Source organism: Triturus cristatus, chromosome 10, assembly GCF_964204655.1.
Source record: "Triturus cristatus chromosome 10, aTriCri1.1, whole genome shotgun sequence".
NCBI classification, from domain to species: domain Eukaryota; kingdom Metazoa; phylum Chordata; class Amphibia; order Caudata; family Salamandridae; genus Triturus; species Triturus cristatus.
Window position 1 is genome coordinate 62,644,422 of NC_140593.1, and position 19,206 is coordinate 62,663,627.

General features: G+C 46.8%; 1 protein-coding gene across 1 annotated transcript in view; it reads right to left on the reverse strand.

Moving 5' to 3' along the window:
* The window catches only part of LOC146788834 (vomeronasal type-2 receptor 116-like), a 163,970-nt gene that overhangs the window by 85,847 nt on the left and 58,917 nt on the right, over positions 1–19,206 (reverse strand). Inside the window, exons 2-4 of the mRNA XM_085630978.1 lie at positions 18,977–19,065; positions 17,096–17,323; positions 4,308–4,431 (exon numbers count right to left, since the gene is read on the reverse strand). Of these exons, the coding sequence (XP_085487104.1) occupies positions 4,308–4,431; positions 17,096–17,323; positions 18,977–19,065 (441 nt within the window). The remainder of the gene's footprint in view (positions 1–4,307; positions 4,432–17,095; positions 17,324–18,976; positions 19,066–19,206) is intronic.

Below are 19,206 nucleotides of genomic sequence, written 5' to 3' on the forward strand. Positions count from 1 at the left end.
GCAACAGAGTAGTTTTTGCTGTACAATTTAACATGCACAGAAAGACTAATGGCAAAGAAAGATGTGCCATACACAATGCTAAACGTCCCTATCCCCTGAAACCAGGAGGTAGAGCCACAATTCAAGAGTGTAATGTTACTACTAGTAACATTTGACACAAAGTCATAGCCACTGGGAAGAGATCTCCTGATGGTAAAGTACAGGACATTTTGTAAAACTTTATTAACCTTTAAAATAAATTATTTTGTGCCATATGTATCAAACAAGAATTTTGAGATTCTCAAATTGCGATTTTAAGCGAATCGCAATTAGAGAATCGCAAAATGCAATGTATGTAAAAATCTGGAAATCCTACACATTCCTTATTTGCGAATCGCAAATTGAGATTTGCAAATAAGGAATACCTTCCCATTCATTTATATGGGCTAGGAGGCCCATAGGAATGAATGGGAAGACATTCTCAATTTGCGATTACCAATTAGAGAATCAAAAATTGAGAATGTAATTTCAAGGTTGCAAGGGTGGCAAAGGACACCCTGTTGCACCACTGAAATATGAATGTGTGCGCATTTTGCGCACATACATGCCCCAAGGGCATGTATGTGCGACATATGGCACTATTAAAAAAATCAAAAAAGTTATTTTTTAAAGAAAATCGCAAATTACCACCAACTTGAATTTGGTGGTAATTTGCGATTCCTTAAGGCCAAATAGCAAATTTCTGGTGCTTCCAGAATTGCATTTAAGGAATTGCAATTTGCAATTCCTTACTTGCATTCGCAAAATAGAGAATCGCAAATTTAGCAATTTTCTATTTTGTGATGGCCTTTTTCCCATTCACAAACGGGCAGATTCTGAGAACTGGCCCGTTTGCAAATGGGAAAAAGGCTGGATACATATGGCCCGTAAATACTTCTATGTTAAATATTAATGCTAATTAATTGTATATATGTACTTTAACAGTGAAGAAAAATAAGAACTACTACAGCACAATAAACTTAGTTTATAATTAAATATTAAAAAAATTGAATATATTAAATTTTAATGACATATATTTTTGAAAATGTATTTTAGGTATTTTACTACTTGAATAACATGTTGATATTTAATTATTATGTGGTAACATTACCAGAATATTTTATAGAATTAATTTTAACTGAATTATTTTTAAATAATGAAAGTTATGCTTATTTTTAAGCTTAGAAATGTGTTAAAGTGTTTCATAATAAACAAATAATTATTATAAAATAAATTACTTATTTAACATTAAATGAGAGTTATACATATGTTTTCAAATTCTAAGTACATTATTTTGTTTTAACAATATTAGCTGTATGGTGTTATTATTAAGGCTGAGTGGATAACTCCGCTCCGCCAGGGAAGTTTGGGGATTTTTAAAACTACGCACTCTGGAGTGTGAAGTTTTCCAAAACTCCACAATTGCAGTGGAGCGGAGTAGCACGTACCCTTGGTGCCCTGCTCCTGCCTGCTCCTGTGGCGCCACTTGCCTTCCGCGGCGCTGCTCTGCTGCTCCGGTTGAATCAATTAACAGAAAAGCAGGAAGATCTGCAGTGCGCATATGTTTTCAAATTCTACGTACATTATTTTATTTTAACAATATTTGCTGTATGGTGTTATTATTAAGGCTGGGCGGATAACTCCGCTCCGCCAGCGAAGTTTGTGGATTTTCAAAACTACACACTCCTGACGTCAGGCATGCGCACTGCAGTTCTTCCTGGTTTCCTGTTAATTAATTCCGGAGCAGCAGAGCAGTGCAGAGGATGACAAGTGGAGCCGCAGGAGTAGGACACCTTGAGACTAGGAAGAAGCCAAGGTAAGTTTCCTGGCCAGCACTACTGCAGTGCAGGCCTTACACTATGCAGGAGGAGGGGGTGGGGGAACTGGGGGTTTTAGCAGAAGGGCAGGCCAGGGGTTTAGTAGGGGGGTACGGGGGGATATGTGACTCCGCCCGCCACAGTACTCCGCGGAATTTCATGGAGTTTTGTAGTAACTCCGTGAAATGCCCCGGAGTACTGCTACGCCAGCTACACCCAGGGTTAGATATTATAAGTCCCTGTCTCTGTTAATATGGATAGAGGGTTGTTGAAGTACCAGTGCTTGGTCATTTGTGGTGCTGGGCTTAATCCAGGCTGAGCTGGAATGCATTTACAACTGCTTTCTGACTTACTCTTTTGGGAGTCAATCTTTTTTGCTTCCCACCCCCCTTAGCTAAATAATTAACTAAACTTGTTTCCACATGAGCAGCAACCAAAGTCATCTATTAAGATATGGTGCTGTTGCTCTGTCCTCTAGTGCTGGCGTACCTTAACTGCCTTGCACCAATGCATACTGAAAGTGCACCCTTCCAGCACAAAATTCAATGTTTGACAAAGTTTAACATTTTACCACTTTGTATGATTAATGTATGGTGCAGCACACATGCAAATTTGGAAATATTTTTTCAAACTTTTCTCCAACTTTACGCCTGCCCTGAGGATGCATAATTGTTTGATGCCTTGCCCTTTCTATTAAAGTTAGTAGATAGGGATTAGTGTCAACATCCATGGGTGAGTGCATGGGAACATCCATGTACCACGCATGGTACGCCTCCATGGCGTACACTAGCTCATAGTGCTACTTTGTATTAATTAGGGCTATGTCCAACTCAATTCAAGATCTGCGCTGGAAAGTAAGCCTCAAAACAATACTTTGCACCAGGTTTGCATCACTTTTCTGATGCAAACCAGGAACAAACTCTTAGTAAATCTGCACCATAAGTGTAACACAATGATTGCTATTAAAATGGTATTTCTACCCAAAGGAGTCCTCTTTCGCAACCTTAGAATAATGGAAGATTGAGGGGAATAAACAATACATTTCTGAACCTATGCCTTTCTATTTACATGCAGCACTTTGATGCTGCATTATTGCTCATTGTGCCTTCTGAACTTCTGAACTCCAAATTATAACTCCAAATAATAAAAGGATCTCTGTTACAAAAGCAATAACCCACTAAGCAATCTGCAGAAAATACTAATCTGTTTACTGCATGTCACACATTGTGCTTTGCGGCAGAATTATTAACACTAGGGGGCACATGTACGACTAGTTTTAGTGGTCACTAACAGAATCGGGCCATTAGTGACCGCTGTAACAGCTTTTGGCAGGTACCAACCCTCTTTTGCGAATTGATAAGCTATTACCGACTCACAAAATATGGTTTGCGAGTCGGTATTGGGAAGGGGCGTGCCAAGTGCATCCCTTCCTAATAGCGAGTCGCAGGGACACGTATGAATGTTTTGCAAGCAGAATGCAGTCACAAAACATTCATATTTTACCGACTCCACAAAGGAGGCTGCGAATGTGGGTGCCAACTTTTTTTAAGAGCAGGCAGTAGTCCCATGGACCACTGCCTACTGTTATAAAATTAGAAGGTAGCTTTTATCTTTTATTTTTGAAATGCATCCTGTTTTCCCAAAAACAAGCTGCATTTAAATGAAAAAAAAATGCTCTGTTTACAAATTAATAAGAGACATGGTGGTCTGCTGACCCCAGAAGTCAACCATCCCTGTAATTACAGGCCATTCCCAGTGGGTCGTATATTACAACCCGCCTCAAGAACATTGATGAGGCAGGTCAATTGCAACCCCATTGGGAATCGCAAACAGTGTCTGAGACGCTGTTGTACATCACATTTTGTGAGTTTCTAATTAAGAGTCGCAAAAAGTTGCAATTAGGAACTCGCAAAAGGCTTTGGTCGTACATGTGGCCCTAGGCTACCTTATCATTACTCAAAACTGTGACTAGACAAATAGCAGATCTCTCCCTGTAGTGCTTTAACCACCAGAGGTATCATGCCATTACAATTATCACTGCTAAATTCTGTGCCTACAAAGATCTCTGCAGGCGGCTCCTATATCGGCTCAGCCTGCCATGCAGAGGGCGCAAACTTGATCTTGTTACCTGGCGCGTTTACGTTGGTCACTCTACCCTGAAGCCAGCACTGGTTGGGAGTAGGTAGGGAGAGAGCAAAAGAGAGGAGGAGAAAGAGAGATTGAGAATGTGGTTTAGTTGCTGACAATGGACTAATTCTGGCTTTGGCAGAACCTAAAATAATGGTATCATTCTGTTCAAATAACTTTATTCCATGTTCCGGCCACAGGGAATATATGAAAACGAAATAGCTACAAACTAAAGAAGCGATTCATAAAGGTAACTTACACTTGTGAGTAATTTACATGTGAATTTTTTCCTATTTGGGTCTTTGGAAAGGATCATCGATAGGCATGTAGTGTTTGATCACCTACCACTCTTGTTGGTAATCTCGCCTGCTGAGCAGAGGGCACAGTCGTAGCAGCAGATGGGCTGGCCCTCCAGAGGGACCTTCCTGTACCCAGGAGGACAGCTCTCACTGCACACAGAGCGAGGGACCTGGAGAGGAGGCGAACAAGGGCATATGTGAGAAATTAACCGGGGAAGAGGCAAACATTAGATGTGACATTATCACAAAAGCAGCGGATCGCAAGATAACTTGCATATATGCTCATATGAGAGATAAGAGGAGAATTAAAAGAAGGCCATTTATCATAGCGTCATTGTACCTGATCCAGGGAGTGAGAGATGTGGGTCACAAGTGAGCGCATCAGTTTGAGCGAAACTTGGAGGAAGAGATGCGGGGCACATGTGATAGCATTAGTGCGAGGGATCCATGGAGGGGGAGATCCGGGGCACATGTGATAGCATCAGTGCGAGGGATCCATGGAGGGGGAGATGCGGGGCACATGTGATAGCATCAGTGCGAGGGATCCATGGAGGGGGAGATGCGGGGCACATGTGATAGCATCAGTGTGAGGGATCCATGGAGGGGGAGATGCGGGGCACATGTGATAGCATCAGTGCGAGGGATCCATGGAGGGGGAGATGTGGGGAACATGTGATAGCATCAGTGTGAGGGATCCATGAACGGGGAGATGCGGAGCACATGTGATTGCATCAGTGCGAGGGATCCATGGAGGGGGAGATGCGGGGCACATGTGATAGCATCAGTGTGAGGGATACATGGAGGGGGAGATGCGGGGAACATGTGATTGCATCAGTGCGAGGGATCCATGTAGGGGGAGATGCGGAGCACATGTGATTGCATCAGTGCGAGGGATCCATGGAGGGGGAGATGCGGGGCACATGTGATTGCATCAGTGCGAAGGATCCATGGAGGGGGAGATGCTGGGCACATGTGATAGCATCAGTGTGAGGGATCCATGAACGGGGAGATGCAGGGCACATGTGATAGCATCAGTGCGAGGGATACATGGAGGGGGAGATGCGGGGAACATGTGATTGCATCAGTGCGAGGGATCCATGGAGGGGGAGATGCGGAGCACATGTGATTGCATCAGTGCGAGGGATCCATGGAGGGGGAGATGCGGGGCACATGTGATTGCATCAGTGCGAAGGATCCATGGAGGGGGAGATGCTGGGCACATGTGATTGCATCAGTGCGAGGGATCCATGGAGGGGGAGATGCGGGGCACATGTGATTGCATCAGTGCGAGGGATCCATGGAGGGGGAGATGCGGGGCACATGTGATTGCATCAGTGCGAGGGATCCATGGAGGGGGAGATGCGGGGCACATGTGATTGCATCAGTGCGAGGGATCCATGGAGGGGGAGATGCGGGGCACATGTGATTGCATCAGTGCGAGGGATCCATGGAGGGGGAGATGCGGGGCACATGTGATTGCATCAGTGCAAGGGATCCATGGAGGGGAAGATGCGGGGAACATGTGATAGCATCAGTGCGAGGATCCATGGAGGGGGAGGTGCGGGGCACATGTGATAGCATCAGTGCGAGGGATCCATGGAGGGGGAGATGCGGGGAAAATGTGATTGCAGCAGAGGGAGGAATCCAATGAGGGGGAGATGCGGGGAACATGTGATTGCATCAGTGCAAGGGATCCATGAAGGGGGAGAGGCAGGGCACATGTGATAGCATCAGTGCAAGGGATCCATGGAGGGGGAGATGCAGGGCACATGTGATTGCATCAGTGCGAGGGATCCATGGAGGGGGAGATGCGGGGCACATGTGATTGCATCAGTGCGAGGGATCCATGGAGGGGGAGATGCGGGGCACATGTGATTGCATCAGTGCGAGGGATCCATAGAGGGGGAGATGCGGGGAACATGTGATTGCATCAGTGCGAGAGATCCATGGAGGGGGAGATGCGGGGCACATGTGATTGCATCAGTGCGAGGGATCCATGGAGGGGGAGATGCGGGGCACATGTGATTGCATCAGTGCGAGGGATCCATGGAGGGGGAGATGCGGGGCACATGTGATTGCATCAGTGCGAGGGATCCATAGAGGGGGAGATGCGGGGAACATGTGATTGCATCAGTGCGAGGGATCCATGGAGGGGGAGATGCGGGGCACATGTGATTGCATCAGTGCGAGGGATCCATGGAGGGGGAGATGCGGGGCACATGTAATTGCATCAGTGCAAGGGATCCATGGAGGGGGAGATGCGGGGAACATGTGATAGCATCAGTGCGAGGGATCCATGGAGGGGGAGATGCGGGGAACATGTGATTGCAGCAGTGCGAGGGATACACTGATGAAGAGATGTAGGGCGCATGTGGCAGTATCAGTAACAGGGATCCAGGGAGTGAGAGATGCGGGGAACTCCCAAATGTTTGAAAAAAGGTCAACTGCTTTTTGAACCAGGAGACAGGGACATCTAATGAAAAGTCAGGGGGTGGCCCGCTTTCTGTTTAAATGCTATATCCCAGGTTCTGTATGTTGTCATATGACCAGAAAGTGTGCTCATTAGATTTGTTATAGACTACACTGTGTTGCCGGAGTCCCAGGAATCGAGAGGTTTAAACTTTAAATGAATAGACATGGAAACAATACTAAGGTAACTGAAATCAGTCCCCAATACCTCCAATTGTGTACACACTGCATAAATGTGATAGGATACCACCATATAATCAATTAGGGATTGCCCTCGAGGGGAGTGAAAAGTGTAGGAGACTGGAGAGTCTTCTGGAAATCTGCAATTTAAGAAAATAAATCGGTCTTAATCTCACGATTTTCAGGAAACATAAGCTCTAACATTTTCTTGTAAAACAGCTTCATGGATGCATCAAACCTCATCCATTTTGGTGATGCCAAAGGTCATGCAGGCAGAATTTGAAACTTTAGTATTGAAGGAGGAGTATTGAAACTTTAGTATTGGGGAGAGGAGTTGGCCTAACGGCTAGGGCGCTCGACCTGGGAACTGGGTTCAAGTCTCGGTAATGACGCTAAACATCCGGTGATTCTGGGCAAATCACTTAATCTCCCCGTGCCTAACAAAAATGAATGTGTGCTCTCATGTAACGTAACTGGTGCTATGTAGAGCGCTCTGATACCTGATTGGATTCTGGTCAAGTTTGCGCTATATAAAACTCTGCAAAAAAATTAAAAAAGTCCCCTACAATGTTGACCAAAGAGCATTGCTCCAGACTACTGATGCTATGAACAAATGGAAGCATGGAATTGACTAAAATAGTATATGACTTCACAGGGGGGGATATATACGTTTACAAGCAAAAGAGATGATGACAGCCTTCCATTTTTATTAGACAGTACTAACTTTAATCACAGGCAAAGATTAGAGGGATGAGCAAATACCTCTGGATTCCAATTAATATTGTTGCCTAAAGGTATAAACCAGCATTTGATGTCTTATTCATTGTCTGCTGCATATTCGGCATTGAATGCTTCTACCTCAAGTGGACAATCCTGCAAATCAATGTGGGGTCTAACAGTCCTGGTAAGTGCCTGCCTGCTTTGCACCCTGGATCTTATTGTAGTCTGCTGTTCAAGAATGTGGGGTCGTCTCTGCAGATGCTGTCATAAACCTCATGTAGCTGCTGCGGTGGAAGTGACTGCACTATGGCCCAGATTTACTATAATTTTTCGTTGTGGTTGGGCCACTTTTTAGATGCGGCTGTGACACAAAATTTTAGTTGGTATTTATCAAGCCACTCGATGGACGATCACCTTGCGTGGCTTGGTAAACTAAATGTAACACAATGCAGTGCCGTGTGCTGTGTTGCGTTACACTGAAACTTGGAGACATTCCATTGGTAGAGTATGTGCATTCCCCAGGATCCACCTATGGATTTTGGCGCATTCCAAGATTTACTACAGTTAGAAATGCTACCCCTTCCTCAGTGAGGTGCAATAAGTAGAAATACATTAATCTCGCCTCTTTACTTTCTCTTGCTAGGCGTGATGCATTCGCCATCACAAAGAGGAAGTTGAAATTTCATTACAAGATTTTTTGCTGCAGGAAGGTATACGTTCCCGCATAAAAATAATTTTTCCCCTAACGCAGGCTGTCTTGCAGCATGGTATAAGGATGCCCGCTTTGGTGCTAGGCAGCACAGGGTGCGCCAGCACTTTAATGGAGCCAAAGAGCACCATATATATTAGTAGATTTGGTGATATATGGAGGCATATAGAATTCTTTGCACTGGCACAAGTAGACTGATGGTTTCTTAGATTTCCAGATTTCTAATGTCATCTTGGATCTGGCGTAGTAAGTGTTTACAAGCAGTAACAGTTTAGGAAATGGTAAAGTCTGACTGACAAAAAAGAGAGAGTCATGTTGATGGGAGTAAACCCACTGTCACGTGGCCCAGGGGGACATTGTCATCTTCCCTAAGTTAGCATGAGCCCACTGCAGACTGTCCGCTGCTTTGAGCACGTCACTACATGAGTTTATTTTGCAAATGTATTTTCAATATTTTCAAATGAGATTCTATCGCAGTGTTCACACTTTGCATATTCCTTGGATTTAGTCTGAACATCATGATATCCCACAAGAGTTACTGTTCCTATCAGAGATAGGCAGAGGAAGAAATAATGGTAGTTCTAATACTGTGATCACTGGGGACAGTGTGTTCTGTTCTTGGTGCCCTCACACACCCCGAAGAATGTCACGCTTCATCACACGGCTATTGCTCCTCGTCGGGCCGGCGCTGCAATGCCCTACGGGTCCCCCGAAGGGTCACTTTTTTGGAGATTTTTACAGGATAAAGCAGTGAGGGTGTGTGGGGGCCGAGTGGCAGTGGTGTCCTAACGTGGAGTGAAAAAATGGCTGGAGGGGTGCCTAGAAATTTTTATTGAGAAAGAGAGTCCCTCTGTCATTAGTAAAAAACCAAAAAGGAGGTGCTGCTGTGAGGGAGATAATGGGCCTCTGTAGCTAGGTTCACAACACACCCTTAATGGGCATGTTTTTTGAGGTCAACATGTTTCGCGCAATTCAATGGTTTTAGGATTAGATCCCATGCTCTTCTTCAGGACCAGAAAGAGTGTGGTGATAGATATGTGGCCTATAATAATTAATCTAGTGCCACAGTGAAGTTAAAGAAGTAGTATTCCAAGTTAAGCAGGAAGAAATCCCCATGAGAATCGGCTGAGGGTTCCCTGGAGATAGTTCCTCGTAGGATTTGGAGGTCTGTGCATCTACCCGACCTCACGCCGTCTCCGTTGATATTTTCACATGAGAACCTATCGCTGTGTTCACGCTTTGCATGTTCCTGGGATTTTGTCTGAACATCATGATCAAGGTCGAACAACAATGCCCCTTTTTATTCTGTTCTGGTCAGGCCCTAGCACCTAGACAAATCATACAGATGCAGCTGTTGGTTGAGAATACGTACTTTGGGCATATTGGAATACATGGATAGGTAGCTCACACTTGGAGAAGGACCTTTCCAGGGAGAGGAGCATGACAGCACCCATGATGTTGACCTACCATCTATAAACTGAGGTACGGGGTCTGCAGGTAACACCCAGAGATCTTCTAATATATAATCATTCTGCTTTTGTGCAAGGGGAGGGAGGTTAGGCTATGCTGTCTCCCACTATGGCAGCTCTGTTTATGATTTACGACTACTTGCCATTCTTACCGAATTTGTGTTATGCATTTTTCTGCTTATTGTAGAACGTATGTTGCATATCAAAGCACGTTCATTAAAACAAATATTTTAAACTTGTTCTTGTTTCTGTCTGATCTTATTGTGAACAAGTACAAGAGTGTGAGCGAAAGGGTGTGCTTTGTAACAGCGATTCCTGAGAGAGTGGGGAGTGCTGTGTTCTGGGGTGTCTAATCACTTGTTCCTCTGTAAGTGAGTAGGAGGGCAAGTGAGACACTATAGCTAGCCAGTCCTGGGCCCATGGGTACTAAGGTAGTAGGATGACTCAGGCCCTATATACCAAGGTCCCATAATCCTATGCATAGTTCTGTGTTTGCGCAGAGTCCCTGCAACACCACTCATGGTTTTAATGTTCTTGTGTCTTTTAACAATTTTGAGATTAATGCATTGTGAGATTGCATGTTCCATCTAGGATGTCGGATATAACACTTTATGCAGATTTGAACATCTCCCAACTGGGGGCAAAGTAACCCACAGGGACAAGCCAGCCCATGTTCTAGAATGCCATTATGGCAGTATTGGGATTGTCACTTTTGGCACTTGTGATCCCAATTTTTAACTCAATGTTTTTCTCTGCACCGATTCCCTCCCCCTTTATTGTGATTATTCCTAAGCGCACTACTTACCAGTGTGTGTCTCACGGTGCTGGGGGAGGAGAAGAGGTAGCAGTTCCGCTTAATCAAAAAGCCAGGTCTTGAGAGTCTTCCTGAAGCTGTTCAGGCAGGGAGAGCATCTAATGTCTATTGGGAGCTTGTTCCAGGTCTTGGCCGCAATGTAGGAGAAGGCTCTTCCCCCTGTTCTTGCTATGCAGATGCACAGGTTTCGGTGAGGGTGAGGTTGGTGGAGCGGAGGTTTCTTTTGGGTATGTGGAAGGTGATTCTTTGGTTATGGTATTGGTGTCCTGTGTTGTGTAGACATTTGTAGGCATGGGTGGGTATCTTGAAAGTGACTCTCTTCTCGACGGGGAGCCAGTGGAGATTCCGTAGGTGTTGGCTGATGTACTTGTGTTGGGGGATGCCTAGCATTAGTCTGGCTGTGATGTTCTGTATTGTCTGGAGTTTTCAGAGTAGGGACTTGTTGATGCCGGCTTCCGTAGTCCAGTCTGCTGGTTATGAGTGCCAGGGTGACTGTCTTCTTTGACTTGGGGGGATCCATTTGCAGGTCTTCTGGAGGATGCAGAGGGTGTTGAAGCAGCTGTAAGCGACGGCGTTGACCTGCTTGCTAATGGACAGGGAGGTGTCGGGTATGATGCCGAGGTTTCTGGTGTGGTCCGTGGGGGCTGGAGGGCTGCCGAGGGTGGTGGACCACCAGGTGTTATTCCATGCTGACAGTGTAGTTCCGAGTACGAGAACTTCTGTCTTTTTCAAGTTGAGCTTCAGGCAGCTGTTGCTCATCCAGGATGCAATGTCCTGCGTTCCTTCTTGGAAGTTGAGTTTGGTGGTGGTGGGGACCTTGGTGAGGGAAAGGATGAGCTGGGTGTCGTTGGTGTAGGATACTATGCTGAGGCCATGCTGTCTGACAATGGTGGCAAGGGGGGCCATGTAGATGTTGAAGAGGGTTGGGCTGAGTGATGACCCCTGTAGCATTCCGCAGTTGGTTTCCGTGGGCTCGGAGAGGAAAGGCGGCATCATGATTTGTTGGCTTCTGCCGGTGAGGAACAATCAGATCCAGTTTAGGGCGGTTCCTTGTATGCCGGCGTTGTGTAGTCTGGCGGTGAATGTGCAGTGGGAGACGGTGTCGAAAGCTGCTGACAGGTCGAGTAGGATCAGGGCTTCAGTGTGGCCTCGGTCGAGGAGGGTGCGGATGTCCTCTGAGGTGGCGAGTAGGGCTGTCTCGGTGCTGTGGTTGCGGCGAAATCTGGATTGGAAGGGGTTGAGGATGGAGTTGTCTTCCATGAACTTTGTTAGCTGTGCGTTGATGGTCTTTTCAGCGACTTTTGCCATGAAAAGGAGGAGAGAGATGGGCCAGTAGTTCTTGAGGACCGAGGGGTCAGCTGAAGGTTTCTTAAGCAGGGGTCTGACTTCTGTGCGTTTCCAGTCATCAGAGAATGTGCCTGTCATGAAGGTGGTGTTGATTGTGCATCATAGTTCAGGTGCGATGGTGGTGGGGGCTCTGTGGTAGATGTGCAGTGGGCAGCGGTCCGTGGGGGCCCCCGAGTGGATGTCTTTCATGGTCGAGGCGGTCTCTTCTGTTGTGACCAGTGTCCAGGAGTCAATAGTCGGTTTGTTGGTGCTGCCGGAGTGTGCGGTGGTTGCAGGGGTAGGTGTGTGGTCATTGAAATTGTCATAGAGGTTCTTGATTTTCATTCATGGATGATGCTGAAGATCTCCTTAGAGTTGCTGGTGTGGCGAGGATTTTGTGGTGGATCAAGGGTCTTTTGGTGGTTCTGATGTGTGGGTGGTATTGCGTCAAGGCATTTTTGTAGGTGGTGTGGTTGTCAGGCGTCTTGTTGTTTCTACTGTTCTTCTCCAGACATCTGCAAGTGCTTCTGGCTTCTTGGAGGTCCGCAGTGAATCACGTGTTTTTTCTGTGTCACTGTCTGTCGGAGTTGTGTAGTGGGGCGAGCTTGTCTACGCAGCTGGATAGCCAGGTGTGAAGCACTCTGGATGCGAGGTTGGCATCAATTGTGGCGATGGGGGTGTCGCAGTTGAGGGTGGAGTTGAGCTGCTCCTCGGAGATTCTGTTCAAGTTTCTTCGCGGAGGGTGCGGAGAAGGTTTGGGTAGTTTGGGTTTGTTGTCAAGGAAGTGAATACAGTGGTGGTCAGTCCATGTGGGTTGCGTGGTGTGGGTGAAAAGGGTTCTGTTTCCTCCTGCAAAGATGGGGTTGATGGTGAATACGAAGGGGGTGAGGGGACCAGGGGGTCTGTAGGCGAGGGTGACGCAGACTGTGGAGTTGGGGCTGGTCTGGACCTGGAAATGCAGGTGTTCGGTGGAGGAGAAGGCGTCACTTGAAGTGGGGAGGCAGGGGGAGTTTTTGTGCAAGTCCTCCTCCACGGAGGTTGAGGCAGTCTTTTCACTGGATCTTGTAATCGTCCGGGATGGCGCTGAAGATGTTGGGGGCAGAGGTGGCATTGGTCCAGGTTTCTCTAAAGAAGGTGATGTCGGGTAAGGGGGTGTCTAGGAGGTTCCAGATCTCAACGGCGACTCTGTGCATGGAGTGTACGTTGAGGAGGATGCACTTCAGGGTGTTGGTGGTGTTTGCGGTGGGGGCGGTGGTGAAGGTCTGGCGGCAGGAGAACTGGCCGTGGGTAGTGCTCGGAGTGGAATGTTGGCAGTTGTTGTTTGTCCTGGGGTTGAGTGTGAGGAGGGGCGCTGAGTTGTAGCGGTAGATGGTGTGAGATCAAGGGGGTCTGGCGCTGGTCGCGGTCGCGTGGTTGACAGACACAGACGGGCTTGCCTTTGGCGCACTTTTGGCACGCCAGCGGCGCACCTGCTGCGTGTGTCCGCAGAGCAGCCACCATTATATAGGGGAAGGGGGAGGGAAATGCAGCTGGGAGGCGCTTGTGCTTTCTGGGGTCCACAGTTTCTCTTTAAACACATATCAAGCACGCAGCCAACATGTTTTTAATCTCATAGTGTTATGCAGATTTAGATTGTAGCTTCTAGGATAATGAACTTTACATCAATGTATGAATGTTTCTGATCTCTGATGACATTCATTATGATTGTGATTTTATGTTTTTTTTATGTACGTTGTTACTTTTATGATCCTGGAAATCGAAATAAAGTTATGATGATGATGATGATGATGATGATGATGGTTTCTTCTTGAGCAACAAAAAGTCAATTATCCTGTAATTTAAGGAATTTTGTCTGGTGGACATGGGCTTTCCATGTGAAGCTGCCCCAAAACATTTAGCTTTTTCCCTGCTAGCTTTTGCTGTATCTTTCTGCCTGACCCTAGGTCTCCGGGCACCTTCCCGCTGAACTGCAGAGGGAAGGTGCACGCCCGTCCAGCACGCACCAGGAAGGGGTGTGCACGTTGTTGGTTTCAGTGCCGTACCTACACATACTCCATAAACAGTTACACGACATACCCGGGGCGAGTACAACACTGGCTAGTAGTGGGAGGTAGCACTGAGTGTGCCACCCACTGGATAGCCTGTCAACCATGTATTTGACCTGCCATCGCCGGCCTGTGAGGTGCCATTGCACCCCTGCTTATGATGCCGTCACTCACGCCTCAGCTAATTCTGAGTGGGCCTTCTAATACCACGCGGACACCTCCCAGGGAAGCCCAGAGGGGCACGCGGTGGTCGTCTGAAGGCAGGGCGGGGAGAGATGGCTGTCCTCTGTCTAGGTAGTGAGGAGCACACACGGGTTTTCATCTGCCTTGGAGTTTGACTCCCCACAGGGCACTCCTGAGGTGTTGGCAATGCTCTTGTGTGGCCTTAGGACCGGGGCACGTTCTCACCATACAGACAATGTGACAGTATGACCTTCTTCCTATACATGTTCGGAAGTGGCGCCCACACAATGTTCTGAGATATGGACTGCTCTGCCATAGCACACCTGTGTGTGTCCGCTTGTCATTGCGGGCCTGGGTGCACGTACTGGCCCTTGTGCTGATTTGAATACGTGTCCAGTCTGGCGCTGCAGGATTGTGGGAGCACACTTACATAGGTGTCTGACCTGCCATCGCAGGCCAATGTGTGCATAGCTACGACAGCGATGTTCCAAGACCCGGGTTAGGCCTGTAGTTGCTGGCCTTGCACTGATGGTGTAAGTGATATGTGTCCGGCCTACCATTGCCGGCCTGTGGGTGAGCACTTGCACCCAGGATTGCTAAACCCATATCCAGTCTGCCATTTCAGGCTTCTGTGAGCGCACTGGCACTGATGGTGCCTAGGTCTGTGTCCAACCTGCTATTGCATGTCTGTGTGCGCATTAGCGCTCATGCGGTCAGGTAGTGTAAAATACCAAAGCATGTTTTCACTAACTATGAGACTTGCTATTCTCATAGGCTAACATGGAGAAGTATTCGACATTACTTCGGGCTGCAACAGTGGTTTGCAGTGGAGCAATTAATAGGAAACATTGATGGTGTGACTCATACCAATAAGCACCAGACCTTGTGCCTGGACTGCCTGGATGTGACACAGATTACTGTGTAACTAAGGGTGTTCCTTCTGCTTCTGAGAGGCTCCCCGGTATTATTCCCCATTCATTGTTGCTCCCTTCCTGACCATCATCTCGGCGGACCAACTGGCCTCTTCTGACCTGGACTCTCCCAAAGACATTGTGGTGCCAGGGAGTAGTGAGAGAGATTCACTGAGTTGAAGCAACGCTTCAGAGACAGTTCAGAAGTGGGTCAAGAGACTGCGTGACTCCTTTGTGTTTTAAGGCCTGTGGGTGACTTCCTGAGTGGCAGCCAAACCCCCGTTGTTTAAGTCTAACTCTTAATTAAACTTGTTACTTCCGTCACCTGTTCCTGAAAACCCATACTGAGTTAGGCCTGGGAATCATGCATCTGAGAGGTTGTGAGACAGTCAGGGTGAACTAGAGGGTGGAGGGAGCTTTGGGCCGCGGTGTCCAGTGTATTGTCAGTTGGCCTGCTGAGTATCAGTGCACCGCATTAGGGTGCTGAGTGCATATGAGTGTAAGAGCATTCCGTATGGACTGGCTGGTATCAGTGGCACCATGTAGCAGTGCAGAGTGAGTGTGTGTGGAAGTAACAGTGTGCGTACTGCCAGTGTTTCACAACATTGGCTGGCAGTGCAGTTTTCTGAGTTGATTTCATAGCAAAGGCACCTTTCATATAACACTGGTTATAACTGATTGCCCCGGCCTGAGATACTGCTAAAAAGTGGTCTAATTTCCTAAATGTATATGTTTCTGATTTTGTTGTGAGCTGGTGTGCCCCCTATAACTGTGTGGGATTGAATTATAAGGATTGTTGTGGTGGGCCTGGGGTGTATAGTGTGTTGCAATGATTGCATACGTGTGTTGAATACAAACGATTTTTACATACGTCTTGTGTGAAATCTCTTTTGTAATGCATTGGATATTTATCGTTAGTGAGTGCTGTGCCAATGCTTTACACATTACCTCTGTGATAAGTCTGACTGCTCAGTGCCAAGCTACCCAAGGGTGAGCACAGGTTATACAGTGAGTGTAATCACCCGCCCTTGACATGGGTGGTGGATTCTGCCTGGATGGATCTTCATATCTTCCAACCAAAATATCACAGCTTCCAACATTGCCCCTGAGTGTGGGTGTCATTTAACAATTCCCGTGTCATGGGTCGCCAAGCCGGGCATGGTGGCCCAGAGATATGTGTTGATTTTCGTTCTGCCCAGTACAGCACCTGCATCTGATACTGTAAGCTGGTGGTCAAGTTGAAGACAAGCCGTCAGGTTAACGTTTTCTGCTATCTGAGCCAATTTAGGCTCTGTTGTGAAAATCCCACATTGTTCCACCTCTAAATGAAGCAGTGGCACTTTTTTTGATGCACCGGCAGCGCAGAGTGCTGACCTATATCTACGAGGCCACGCAAAGCCACTTTGAGTGGCCTTTCATGGCCTTGTATATGCAGCAAGGCAAAGCAGAGCAAGTCGCTGCGTTACCTTACGCTGCATCAAAGAGGCATTCCATGGGTGACGCGGTGGGTGTTCCCATGCAACACCCATGGATTTGGAGGCTGCCACAGATTTACAAGGACATGTAATGCTGGGAATGACTTTATTTCTCCTTGTTTTTTTCCTCTTTCTTTGTGTGCTCCAATGTGCAGCACACATAAAAGGAGGAAAACGCCTCCATTGATTTTTTTTTTGTACAGGAAGGTGTCCCTTTGTGCACAAAAACAAGGGGGCCTGCATTGGTGCTAGGCAGCGAATTGTGCCCCAGCACAGTGAGAAAGCACAGGAATGTGCCATAGCCCATAAATATGGCGCATTCCTGCCCTTTTCTTTTGACACAGAGTAGCGCAGCAAAGTGACGTGTTTAGTTTAGTGGGGCAGCTGAACTGTGATTTACTGGGATTCACCCGCTGATACAAACTGTCCTTGAGGCAACAATTACTTTTCCATTTGATTATTATCGTCCTTTCACATCCACATGTTTCTCACCTTTTTCCAAGTTTGTTCCCAAATCAGACAGGAGCCATTACCTCTTTAAAGTCGGGGTGCCAGTGAATGGCTCCTTCATCAATGACGAACTGTTCTTCCCCGAGAGGGTTTAGTTGGAAGCTTCCCACTGGGATCCTTGTGGCATTATTGGGGTCATAGTAAATCCAACTGAAAATGTCAAAGCGCGTGGGAGGGTCCCCTCCATCATCAAAGTAGATTTCATCACCAGAGGAAGTTTTAAAATGAAGATTCTGCATGTAATGATGTAACTGGAAGAAGACAGAGAAATTGAAAGAGGACACAGCAAATAAATAACCATTAGCTGCAATAATACATATAGCATTGGGCAGGGCATGACTTAGCTGCTCCTCATAGACATAACATTTTTGCAGAAGAGGTTGTGAATAAGGCACGTTTGGTGGGTGAGAGGTCATAAAGGGTCCAATCCAATGCAGCTCAGGACAACTGCAGTTGTCCAGGTGTAGTTCTGCAGACAGAACATTCAGTGAAGAGCTGCTGCCATGCTAGGTTGAGGCAGGGAATGTGCTGTAGAAATAACAAGATGGCTTCAGTGGGAGAGACCACACTGTGCCTGATGAAGGGACGTTGGATGCTGGTGCTCAGCAGATGGGTGCGATTGAAGTGATAGGTGTTGCAGTAGTTGGTCATGCCATGATGGCAATAACTGGAGTCATTCAGTGGACAGTGCCAGGATTGGGGTGGCAGGACTTGGTCACAAAGGGGCAGGTTTACAAAGGGCTTGCATTCCCCTTGTGTCATGGCAGGTGACGCAAGGCAATGCAAGTCCTGGAATGAGATTTACTAAGCCACACAAAGCCACCTTGCATGGCTTAGTAAATCCTGAGTAACTCACTACAGCCCAAGTGCTGCCTTGGAGTACCCTGCATTGAGAAAGTATTTCAAAGGTGGAGCATGAGCGATCCCTTGCATCCACCCATTGATACTGGTGCAGTCCCGGATACAATAAAAAATAGTGAAGTGGGGTTGCGTCTACATGGCACGCCTTTCCAAGTGAGACGTAATGATGAGAAATAACTTTATTTCTCATCATTATTTCCTCATTAAACAGAATTTTGTGGCACACAGAAAAAGGAAAATACCTCATAAGATTGAAACAGTCCTCTTAACACAGGCCCCCTTGCAGCATGGTACGAGGGTGCCTAGTTGGATGCTAGGCAGTACAGAGTGCAGCAGCGCAGGGGGTGAGCAGAAATGCAGCATATCTTAGTAGATATGGCACACTTTTGATCTGTCCCTGTCATGCAACGCATCACAGCAAGTTGTCCGCTGCGTTGCGTTGCATGACTTCTTAGTAAATCTGCCCCAAAGTGTCTATGTCTGTGGTCATGTACTATTTATTGAAGAAGAAGGGGAAGCGTGGGTGGGTAGAATCTGTTGTGTTCATGCAGAGGTCATCGCAGAGATACTCATGGCTGCGCGAGATCACAAAGTGAAGTCTAAAAAAATACCTGGATAGATATCGCTTTAACCGCCCGGGTATTTTGATATTGGCTTCCTTATTAATATAGTTATTTTATTTATTTAGAGGTTTTGTGAGGAAACACTAAATTCTATTTGGATAGATCAAAGCACTAACATAAAAGTGAAAAAATAAAATTTAAGGAGGAAATTGGAAGTTAGAGTCTACTCAGCAGGATGAGCCTAAAAGCAGTCTTCATAAAATGTGGGGTTGCTTTAGCATGTTCAGTCTTTTAAAGGACCTATACATGTATAATGCATTTTTTGGAATATTGACTAAATCTGATATTCAGGGCAGGTTTACTTACAATTCACGCAGCAAGGTAACTTGCTGTGCTTTGCTGTGTGAATGGAAAAGAGTTGAAAACCACCATAACTATTAAGATAAGAAGCTCCTGAGCTTTCTCCCAGCAGTGGCGTACTTGTGGCTGTCTAGCACTGATACATCCATCCTGAAGTGTAGCCCATATTGACACCATCAGTTGCAATGCTGCAGCAAGGTGCAGGGAAGCTGTAGAAGAAGAAACAGTGGGACTGTAATTAAGTAGGTGTAGCGGAATGCGTCTGTATGTGAATCTCTGAGCTTAAGTGGTGGTAGAGGCGCAGTACCACCACAGCTCGAGGGAGCAGCGTGTGGGAGGCTGGGTATGCC